Here is an 11278-nt window from a genome sequence, read left to right as displayed (position 1 = left end):
GATCTCCCTGCATTTCACCTAGGCAGGCAATCATAAGCTCTTTACAGGTTTCATAAAAATTGTTAAAGGTTTTTATTATCTTTAGTATCCCCTGGGACATTGAGAGAAATTTTGTGTCCCTGGAAAAAGCAGGAGACTGTACAATCCCCAGCAGTCATCACATTCTGGGCTAACTCTGGATCATACAAAGAGCTGAAACTCAATTACAAAACCCCAGTTGATGGGAGGTTCCTCAAATTTATACAGCTCTTTTTGACAGCGCAGCCTGTCCAGTCCCCCTAACTCCCGAGCAAGGTGGCCCATCAGCCAGGTATGGCGGGGTGGGGGGGAGGGGACCCTCAGGGAGTCCACAGGGATTTGGCCAGCCCCACCCACAGTTGGGAAGTGTGGAAACCTGGACCTTCTGAGTGCAACCAGAGTCCATGACCACACTCAACTGCAGCTCATTTACTTGTCTGGACCAGAGTAATGGACCATATCCTTCAGTGATTGTTACTACGACCAGGGCAGACTTACTTTACCTGTAAATCTTTGTCAAGAAAAAAAATTGCATGGCACCTCGTTTTAAAGGGGTCTGTCTGTAGTATGATGGAAATTAAAATAGTCATTCAATATTCAAAATGAAATTTTTATTGTCTACTTTTAAAAGGCAGAGTCAAGAAGTCCTCTCGGCCAGGGCACTGCCTCCCAGGACATTCTAGTAATAACTGGGGGAAGCATGTGTTAGGAAGGGTTCTTCATAGCGCCCAGAGTCCAGGGAGGGTATGTTTACACACAGGGCCTGGGGTGCCTGGGATCATTTCTTGTAATCTCATATTTCGCTGTAGGGGAGGTCATGTTTTACAATCATTCCTACTTTATAAATGGATTTCTTGTGGGTTTTTCCTACTAAATTTACCATATCACATCTTCAATACTCTCTGATAAGCATTTAGCAAGATGACTGTCAATATCCAGCTGTGGGAGCCTGCAAAAAAGGAGAAAACACAAAGAGTTGTTAGCAAACGTGCAATCTGGGTGGCCAAGAGTAAATATATGCTCCTGAGGCAACTTGGGGAGATGCCTCATAAAAGATGGGACATCTTAAGATCATCCAGCCTTTCCAGCATTATTAAGCTATAGTCGGTCTTCCTAGTAGCTCATTAGGTCCTTAGATCAGTGAGAGTAAACAGAGTCCTGTTAAGTAAAGATTTGGACCACCTCAAGGTAACACCAGAGCACTGTCCTGTCTCCAAAGGAAAAAGTCTAAGGCTCTAGATTTTCTCACCCTTCAGTCTTAAAATATGTCAATGAAGTGTTTCATGAAGCACACATGACCCATCATCTTTTCCAAATCTGGTCACCTCTCAAGAATGTTGCTAAATAAACTAAGTTTTATGTGTCTCCCTCCCAAAGCATGAAAAGGCCCTCTGTATTCCTGTGTGGCTATTTCCAGCTAGAAGAGCTTTAGAGAACTGGCTGTGTTCTAGGTCCATCCTGCAGGTTAACAGGATTGCAGGCCCTTGTATAGCATGTGACAGACACATGTAGCCATGTACTCCTGTTGACACACAGCCAGGTATGTGTGTACCCCTTCAATGTGGAGAAATGAGAAGCAATAATGAGAACCAAGGCAGGAGCTGGCAGGCTCCCATGGGCCTCATGGAGCAGCTACCTGCAGGGGCTCCAGGCTGGCTGCAAAGAGCCAGATTCCTGCCTTTGGGTCCCCACAGAAACAAGATGAAGGGCATGACAAGCGTCTGCCATGATTACCCCCCACTGTGTCTATAAATAAAGGAACATATGATCTTTTAGGTCCCTCCTTTGTACCTCAACTGCACCTGTTAAACGCTGCTTAAAGGACTCCAAAGCTTGAGGCAATGGAAATGAAACACTGAACTGGTCTAACAGTCACTAAGAAAATTGTAAGGGGCCTTTGGCATTGCTGCAGTAAAAGCCCTTACTCCTTAAACCCCAAAAGCTTGACCTCTGACTTCTCCAGCTTTGCCCCCCACCCCCACCCCCAGCCTTAGTCAGCCCAGCAGCCAATGAACACTGAAGCTCCTCAGAAGCAAGGGTTCTTAGGCCAGGGTTCAGATGAATGGCTCCTTCCACATAAAGCAAAAAGAGATTGAATGACTTATTAAAAATATTTTCTATCCAAACCAATTTTTAATTTTGGAAAATATCACTGAAAATATCCACTTGGGCCATTTCAAAAGGGGATTGGGGGGGAGGGGATCGGCTCCTAATGTCAACACAGAAAATTTTGATGCTCTAGAAAAAAATGGTGCCATCTCCCTCCCTCCCTCTATTTTTAAATCCCCCATTTGCCCTTAAAGAACAAATTACTACATGATGCTATTTACAAGCTTCTATTAAAAAAAAAAAATCTCGCTGTTTTCTTGGAAAAGTCATTCACCTACAAAAGCACCATTGAGCTACAAGGCAAGCTCAGGTATTTGTAACCTGCATTCAGTCTTCCCCCAATGACTGATAAAATCTAACAACCCTGGCAGCTTTTCCTTCCAGTGGGAGGGGAAGCAAATCTCCAAGGATCCTATAAAGGTTAGCAATTACTGAGGTGAGCCTACCCTCAAGGTACACTTCTTAAAGTTTTCATAGAGCAGAATTTTTGTACAATCTCCTCTCCTGCCTCCATTTCCCTTACTGTACTGGCCAGGATGGACCAGGTGGGCTGAATAGCAGATCAGCTCCGCAATCATGTGGGTGTCATTTGGGAGTTGCCTGTTAAGGCAATGTCTACCATTCAGTGAGACCTAAAGATGGTAGGTTAACAATTTCTTCTATAAATGGAACATGATAATTATAAAAAATGCTTTTCTACCAACAGTTAAGAGACAAGACAGTCATTGTGCACATCTGTTAAAATCAGTGCTCATGGCAAGCATAAAATACACAACCCCAGCCTGAGCAATCCTTCCCTGGCCTCTAAAAGCTTTCTCATCCCTTAGGATGCACAATAAGCCTCCTGTCTGGGCCACAGAGAACCACCCAGCTCACAGGGCAGGACTTGAGAGAGAAAGAAAGAAACATAGTGGATGTTTTCAAATCTGAACCCCTCAATTACCTGAATTTAGCATTTGTTTACATGTACTATGAGTTTATATATGCCCCATCACTGATAATGATGAAGCCATGAGCACAGAATGTATGCAGCTCAGTGACCAAACAGACAGCTAACCTGATCAACCTACTTTCTCCCCCAAATCAAGGTCCTTTAGCAAGTCACTTCAGCAGCTCCTGTAAAACCAGAAAGCCAAATGCTTGTCTCTTCCTCTTCCAAGGGCCTATTTTTAATGCTGCTTTTAAAATGAATCTCAAACACTGCTTCAGGAACTTAGTGGATGTGTTGAAATATGTTTAACCTGATTGTACATGTAGAAGCCATATCAGATTGCTTGCTGTCTTGGGGAGGGGAAGGGAGGGGAGGAGAAAAATTTGAAACTCAAAATCTTACAAAAATGTTGAAAGAAACTTTGTAGTTGTATGACCCTGGTAAGTCAATGGATGCCTGACTTAGTTTCCTCATCTGTAAAAAAAAAAAGATAGCAACTCTCCCAAAGTTACGAGGATGAAATGGGAAGACATATGTAAAGCCCTTCGCAAACCTTAAAGGATAATATAAATGTTATTCTGAGAGGCAACACTGTGTAAAACAGAGTGTCTAACTTGTGGCTGGCCAGGAAAACTGTTGGGCATTCTAGTCCAAAACTGATGAAAACAGAAATGGAAAAGGTTTAACAAAATAAATAAAAACAATAAATATAATGCTGATTTGCAGTGTTCTAAGTCAATACACAGTGGGCATGAGTTTGACCACACTGGGGCTAAAAGCAGGCCTTGAAGGCAAGATGACCTAGGTCTAAATCTGGCTTCTGACCTACACTGGCTATAGGGCCCCAGGTAAGTCATTTAGTTTCTCAGGGGCCAGACAACTCTCTGAAACTTTGGAGAAGGGGCCAACCTGCATTGGTAGAGGACTCCTGCTAACCTAGGAGTTCCCTCTATCAGTGAAATCACAGTGCAGTCCCAAGCTCCCCAGAAATAAGGCAGCTAGGATAATGTGCTGACCTCCACTCCTTCCCTAGCCCCCCCCCCCAACAAGCCTCCAGGCTTCCTGACTCTGCCCCCCCCTCTCCAGTCCCATGTTCCATCTACTAGCAGGGCAGCTCACTACCCCTCTGGGATGCCTCAGCAGGCAACATGATGAGAAGGGTAATGGCCAAGAAGACTCCATCAGCTCCCATTTGGAGCAACAAGCCCCTCTCCAAGCTGGTTCCCTACCCCCTGAAATAAATGGATAGCTATTTCCCCCATGATCCCTTGCCAACCTCATAACTGGACTAATCAGACATCTGACCCAAGGTCTTTCTCCTTCAAAATGATTGGTCTTCTCAAGGAATTCCAACAGCTGTTTTCTATTTTCTTAATTTCTTGAGAACTCTCCTGACATTCACCTTGCTCTGTCATCACCCTCCTCCCTGGCCTGATACGCCGTCTAAATGATATTCCCTGGGTTCTCCATGAATGCCTCTTCCTGCCCTAAGACTCAGTTGTGGGCTTGCTCTATGGGTTCACATACAATGCGGCCTACATCCCATGCCCCCAAACATGACTCCAATTGTCTACAAGGTAAATGTTGGTCCTGTCCCCTGTTGTATGAATGGAGTGCATTGTATCCAAACAAATGGAACACTCCATTCCAGGATTAGAATATTTAAACACCACCTAAAGCACGAAACTTTCTATCCTTGTTTAATACATTGAAAACCAATTAAAAGCTTCCTATTGAAGAGCTCGGAGACACAGTTTGTACCTGACGGTGCTTTTCTAACTCCGAAGGCTCACAGTTCTACAGTAACAATTATAGCCAACACTGACGGGGCACCTACTGCAGCAAGGTACTGTGTGCTAGACACTTCACAATTACAATCTCATCTGAGCCTCACAAAACCCTGGTGGTGGGTGCTGTTATTGTTACAGATGAGGAAACCGGGAAACAGGTGAAACGACCTGCCCAGAGTCACACAGCTAGCAAGTGGCTGAGGGCAGACTTAAGCTCAGGTCTTGCTGACCTCAGGCCTGCTGCCCTAACCACTGGGTCACCAGCTGCCCAAGTCCTCCTACCCAAGGCTTGGAAGCACATCTGGAGTAAGGCCATGGCCTTGTACAGTCTTGCAGTGGGTCCTTCCCCAGGTTCCCCCATTCTGTATCCCCCAAATATGTGACTATGGGCAAAGACAAAGGATGCTGGGGCCCAGGAGCTCTGCTGGGGAGTCGGCATGGCGGCCCTCTCGGCCCAGCCGGACAAAGCAAAGACTCTCAGAACTTCAGCAGGAGTGGGCTCAGGCCCACAAAAAGAAGACACCAAACTGAAAATGTGAAGAACAACCCGTTTCAGCACTGGCAATAACGAGAGAGTATTTCCAAACCTCCCAAACAACACCCGGAATGTATTAGGGCAAATATTTATGGGGTTATTTAAATGAGGAAATGCTCGTTTAAAAACCCAATCCTCAGTCAGAGCTAGATGCTCATCGTTATGGCTGGGGATTTCGGTGCCTAACCCAGCTCCCATTAAATCCACCTCAGGAGCTAAGGGAAATGCCCAGCGTCACAGAGCGAGGTATTTCCTGTCCCAACCAATTCTGTAGTGTTTCTGTGTGGCCATAAAGCTGCAGCTGCGCTCCCACCCAGGGGTGCCCGGCCTGCGGGGGTGGGTGACCCTGGCCCAGGCAGCCCCTCACCTATCTGGAAGCTGGGAACAGCCAACTGTGTGGAAATCAGCATCATCGATTAATTCTGCAGGCGCTCCCTATATAAAATGACTTTACAAGGCCATGGCTAAGCCTTGGTGGCGCCACATTTCGACAAACTTCTACACAGTAAAAATGGCTGCAGGCCCTTGTCTTCCCTGGGTTTTCTAAACTGCTGTCCCAGGAACAACGCCTGGAGAATGTCACTGCCCTGGGGCCTGTCGGGGATGCCCTCCCTGGGGCACCCCCCTACCCCACAAACTCAGGTTCCAAGCTGGCTCTGCTGGGCACCTCACTAAGGAACTCCCCAGGAAGGAAAAGGACTAAGGACTTACTTTCCAGTAAATGGGACCTGGCACATTGGACAGCTATCAAGTGCCACCATCCCCTGGTTCCCGGCAGCAGAGGTGGCACCTTTCTCCACTCTCACACCTTCTGGGCAAAGGCTGGGACCCGGCTTTTTCAAAGAGGAGTGCCCTGGATGGCTCACCCCCGAGGTGAGGATCTGGGGAGATGCTGGGGAGGAGGGGCCCTCCTCCACCCAAAGTTTCTGTTTTTTCCTGAGCTGAGAAAGTGGTGGGTGTTGTGGAAGTGTGCTCTTTGCAGCCCCGATGCTGCTGTCTCTTGGCTCTGAGGGCCTTTTCACCCTGGCTCTACTGCCAGGCCTTGGTTCCAGATTCTCATGGCCCACAAAAGAGGCACCCTGGGAGGAAGGCTTGCTGTTTCGGCCCACTGCCTGCTCGTGTTCATGGAGAATCTGAGCAGGCTTCTTCTTTGTGAAATGAGAAGAATCTGGGTTTTTTAACCGACCACCAACAAATGTGAAGGCAGGTGGGAAAGGTATCCACTGAAACTCTTCTGTCCCAGCTTTAAAGATGGCTGGCTGCTGTGAGTTCTTATCATTCCTCGTATTCTGTAAAAACAGAGTTTTACTTTTTGGTGATAGCTCTAGAACTGGAAAGGAACTCAAAGGCCATCTGACCCAACCCTTTCATTTTGCAGATATGAAAACTGAGGCCCAGAAAGGGCATGTGATTCATCCCAGGGTCCCACAAGTGAACCCACATCATCTGCTACTAAGCCAGCACTCTTTCCTCTGTTTTAGATCAAACTAGAATGGCTGAACTTTTTTTCTTTCTTAAAAAGCATCCTGTAAAAAGCAATACTCCTAGAATCATACATTTCAGGGTTGGAAGAGAAGTCAGGGATCACAATCCAACCTTCTTCTTAGGCAGATAGGGAAACTAAGGCCCATGGAGGAGCAGTAAACTCACTCAAGGGCACACATATACTAAATGTCAGAGCCAGGATTTACACCCAAGTTCTCTGCCTCCAAGCACAGGGTTCTTTTCTCTACAACATGCCCCAGTTGCTAATAGTTTTTAACCACAGGCTGGGCCAAATGCCTCAAGCTTTCTTTGCACACAATGGGTCTGGACTGCCAGGGAGGACAACTGAAGACTTCTGGGGTATGTATGTGCTGTTTGGGCATTGCCAAGAGAAAAGCTGCTGTGCCAACTCCAGGTTTGCCAATCCTGATCACGAGGAAAATGCAGTGTCCCAGAAAACCTCGGGACCTTCTCTGTGTCCTGTACCTCCTGACAAAGGACTTTGCTTCCTCTAATAATTAACCTGAAGCACACAATCCACTGCCCAGAGGCAAGGACTTCTCCTAGTCTACCTCCCTTTTGGCAACTTGCTTGTACAGACAAGTTCTTGAAGAAACAGAGGAATTATCACCTCCTGACTCCTGGAAGGGGTCCCTGGTTAAGAGTGACCTAAGGTCCTCAAGTCTGTCTGTTCTCTGCCCTCCTCCCACCACAGCTGGAGCACTGGGAACAGTTCTAGGGGCCATCATTATTATGGTTAAGAACATTAATAATCTAGGCAGTAGCCAGACGAGGGCTACCAGGACAGTGAAAAGCCTTGAAGCCACGCCATGTGGGGACTGGAATGCATGACAGGACAGTCAGGCTGCCCTATGGAAGAGAGATGAGACTTTCCTATTTGCCCCTGAGACCAGAAGGAGGAAGGAAGGAATGGGAAGAGTTGCAAGGAGGCAAATTTAGAATGGACGTCAGGAGAAATTTCTTATGCATCCCAAAGGGGGATGGGCTGCCTGGAGAAGTCGGGGCTCCCCCTGGTGGACGGCGTCAAAGGCTGAATGATAGCTCTTCAAGTAGGTTGTGGTAGAGATCCTTTGGTCTGTCCCTAGGGTATTAAGCCTGCAGGGAAGGTGGGGAAGGGGAGCATATGGCCCCCCTGAGCACAAAGGCCAGGATTACACCATCCTGCCCCGCCCAAGAGGAGAAGTCACAAGCAGGTGACTTGCTGAGCAGGGCAGGGAACAAGCTCTCCAAATGAGTCCATCTCAAAGTAAAATGGGCTGCCTCAATCCAGGTAAAGATCTTCCTGTCACTGAAGCCTCCAGGTGGGCCGGGGATGCTAACACTCCTTGAACACAGGGACTGCTTCATCTTGCCTGCTCTCCACTACCTGTCATGGAGCAGGCAGTTAATGCCTGGTGGCTGAACGGAGCCTGGTGTCTGATATTCTTTCTGACTCTCAAAATTCAGTGGTGCCACAAAAGAGAAATGTAAAGAACCGGGAAAAAAAAAAAAAACCATACACACAATGCCCCTTATTTTTCCAGAACCTGTAGTGTTTCCATACCAGAAAGGTGTTTGCAAAAAGCTCTTTGTGGAAATGGCTTAAAATGATGCTGAAGGTGGAGGAGTCTTTGGTGGTGGTAAAGGATTCATCCAGGCTAAGCCAAGAGAATCACCATCCCTCCAACAGAGCACTAGGTACACAGCCCTGCTCTGTGCACGACATAATCATGATGAAATGGCTTTGTTAGAAGTTTAGCAACATTTTTTAAAAGGTCATGTTTCCCTGTTTTAAAAAATCTAATTTTAAAAGGCAACTGGTGCCACTTTAATAGACTGTCATAAAAATCTACATCCTGACCATTAATATCATGAGGCATGGGCTACCTTGTCAAAGAATGCTGGTAAATCTGGCATTTCCTGGCTGGCCTGATGCAGACTGGAGTTCACACTTCTCAACACCAGCAGTTTCCACAATTCATCAGCCTCATTTAACCCTTCTTGGTTCAACCAAGAGCAGCTGCTGGAAGTTCTGTGAATACAAAATGAGGGAAACATTGTACTTGCCATTAAGACCAATTCCACAAATGGCCTGATGAGTCTGAGTTGATGGCTACAGGGCCATGTGCAGGGATGCCAAAGAGTGAATACTCTGTTGAAAAATCTGGGAAATGGTGGTGTGTTCCCCATGGAGTCCAAGGACCTATGTCAGAATTCCAGCTGGATGACCTCTGAGGGCCCTTTCAGCCCTAAATCTGACCCTATTTAAAAGATAAGGAACAGGAAAAGCACCAAATTTACCTGAGACTTCATCTAAGCAATGACTCCTCTAAGTGGCAGAAGTCTGATTAATACCAGCAATATAACCCATACCCTGGTCAAGCTTCGGGTGTTCACTGCTCTAAAAAAAAAAATTCATTGGGATAGAGGAAGAGTTTGGGGCTGGAGAAAACTGAGGAACAGGGACTAGAGCCTTAAGCATCTTCTGACAGGCCTCATCAAGAAGTACTAGGGGGTGATCTGGATTCATGCCCTCAGCATCTGTGTCTCTTCCTACTGACCTCCCTCTTTCTGGTAAGGCTTCAAACGGCCTTTCCACACTCTGCCTGCCCCTGGAGGCCTGACTCCTTGACAGGCCACAGTGATGGCTAAGCAGGGTAGGAGCAGAGAGTAACAGTCTATTCACTAACAATGACAATTACTCTAATTTCTATTGTACCTTGAGGTTTTACAGAAGGTCACCCGGCCAGTCAAGTGCTAGAGCCAGGAGCCAAGCCAAGTTTCCCGACTCCAGACCCAGGGCTTCTCCCCCTCGGAGGCTTCACTCTTCCCAGGGCTTGGAACTGAGCTTGCCTAGTTTCTCTGTTGCCTGGAATCAGCATGCTCATGGTTCCCAACCTTCTACAGTGGAAAGTAAATGGCATCAGAATCCTCGTTTTCAAAGGGGGGACCAGTGACTTCTGCGGGTTGGACTAAGTCACTGCTGTTCATTTTCAGGCATGTCCAGCTCTCACTGACCCCACTTGGGGTTTTCTTGGTAGAGATACTGCAGTGGTTTGTGATTTCCTTCTCCAGCTCATTTTACAGATGGGGAAACTGGGGCAAACAGGGTGCAGTGACTTGGCCAGGGCCAATGCACCACCCAGCAACCTCGGTGAGTCACAGGGTCACAGAGTTGGAGCAGGAGGGCCCTCGGAGACCCAAAGTCACCAAGACCATACAAGGCCCAACCCAGACTTTCTGCCTTCAGATTCAGTAAAGGCAGAGGAGACAGGGCCCGGATCCGAGCCTTGCCCAAGCTCGGGGAGCCGCCTGCCTCGGTCTCCTCAAGCGTAAGGTGGGGGGCAATAAATGCCTGCTCCCTTCCCCTACTCTGCCCCTTTGGGGGGGGGGGCGGTCCGGCTCGGATCAAGGCTGGGCGAGGGCTAGGGTCCCCGGGCCCCGGTAAGGCTCGAGGGTATGCGCGCCTCCTCCGGGTAAAGCTGGGGGGAGGGGCGCGTCGGACCAAGGACCCCCCCATCTCTAAGCCTATGACGTAAGAGGTCCGGGGGAGGGGTCTAGCACCAGTCTCCCTCTCCAGCCCGGGAGGTTACGGAGGCGGCAGCAGGTGAGGGGGTCCCAGCGAGGGGCCGCACACGGCCCACTTAATGAGGACGGAAAATGTGGAAGGCGGACCCGAGGGGTGTGGGGGAGGGGGTGACGGCGGCCCGGTTAACGGAAGAAGCATTGACTAAGGAAGCCTGGATAATGGCGAGAGGAGGGGGAATGGAAGGCCCGTTTGATAGGGCTCCTAGGGCGGGGCCTCACCTGCCCTCCTGTACCCTGCCGCCAGGGTCGGAGCGAGAGGCGGAGGGGGGCGCGGGCGGCTTTTTCCGCGTCAGCCGCAGCCTAGGCCTGCGACCAGCCGCCGCTCCGGATAAAGCCATTGGCCGCCTGAGATACCAAACCTCCCGCCCAGTACCGTCTCCGAGGATTGCGCTTGCGCGTACTTACACCTGCGCATGCGCCTGGAGGAGGATGGGCTTCGGGAGCCTGCCCTCGAGTGCGTGCCTACGTGCGTGCGTCCGCCAGAGGGCTGCGTGAATGCCTGTACGTACGCTCGGGCTGCCCGAGCCCAGGCCTAAAAAGGGCTGGTGCTCCGCCCTTCCGGTCCAGTGTGCCCTGAGGCTCCACCCTTAACCCTTTCGTCCCTCACTGAAGCTGTTATCTGCCCCTCCTGACCTAGAACTGTTATTCCCGTTCTTTCTTCTCTGTGGGAGCTATTATTGCTACTCACCCCCATCACCCAAGGCAGTGGTCCGCCCCGCCGCCTCTCACCTGGAGCATTGCTCACCTGGAGCATTGCTCACCTGCGTCCTTTATCGTCTTCTCTCTCTCTCTCTCTCTCTCTCTCTCTCTCTCTCTCTTCTC

General features: G+C 48.8%; 1 protein-coding gene and 1 long non-coding RNA gene across 2 annotated transcripts in view; one reads left to right on the top strand and one right to left on the bottom strand.

Moving 5' to 3' along the window:
* Positions 1–607: 607 nt before the first annotated feature.
* Positions 608–10891, bottom strand: FAAP20 (FA core complex associated protein 20). The gene is made up of 4 exons (XM_069078746.1): positions 10676–10891; positions 8756–8900; positions 6095–6672; positions 608–967 (listed from the first exon to the last, which is right to left on the bottom strand). The coding sequence occupies exons 1-4, from the start codon at positions 10792–10794 to the stop codon at positions 895–897; spliced, it is 915 nt and encodes a 304-aa protein (XP_068934847.1). The 5' UTR covers positions 10795–10891; the 3' UTR covers positions 608–894.
* The window catches only part of LOC138154196 (uncharacterized), an 18951-nt gene continuing 17264 nt past the window's right edge, over positions 9592–11278 (top strand). Inside the window, exon 1 of the long non-coding RNA XR_011166570.1 lies at positions 9592–10475. This is a non-coding gene — a long non-coding RNA (uncharacterized lncRNA). The remainder of the gene's footprint in view (positions 10476–11278) is intronic.

Source organism: Petaurus breviceps, unplaced genomic scaffold (genome assembly GCF_028583685.1).
Source record: "Petaurus breviceps papuanus isolate PSGF00001 unplaced genomic scaffold, PetGlider_PUasm1.0 91041, whole genome shotgun sequence".
Classification (NCBI taxonomy): Eukaryota; Metazoa; Chordata; class Mammalia; order Diprotodontia; family Petauridae; genus Petaurus; species Petaurus breviceps.
This window is presented reverse-complemented; position numbering and strand designations above follow the sequence as displayed.

Bases quoted from the DNA above. Each gene is read 5' to 3' on its own strand.
- FAAP20 (XM_069078746.1), bottom strand. From the start codon at position 10,794: ATGGCTTTATCCGGAGCGGCGGCTGGTCGCAGGCCTAGGCTGCGGCTG. The intron at 6,673-8,755 runs GTAGCCCATGCC...CTGTTTTTACAG, and splicing joins TACCAGCATTCTTTGACAAG to AATACGAGGAATGATAAGAA. The intron at 968-6,094 runs GTAAGTCCTTAG...CCTTTTTTGCAG, and splicing joins CAGGTCCCATTTACTGGAAA to GCTCCCACAGCTGGATATTG.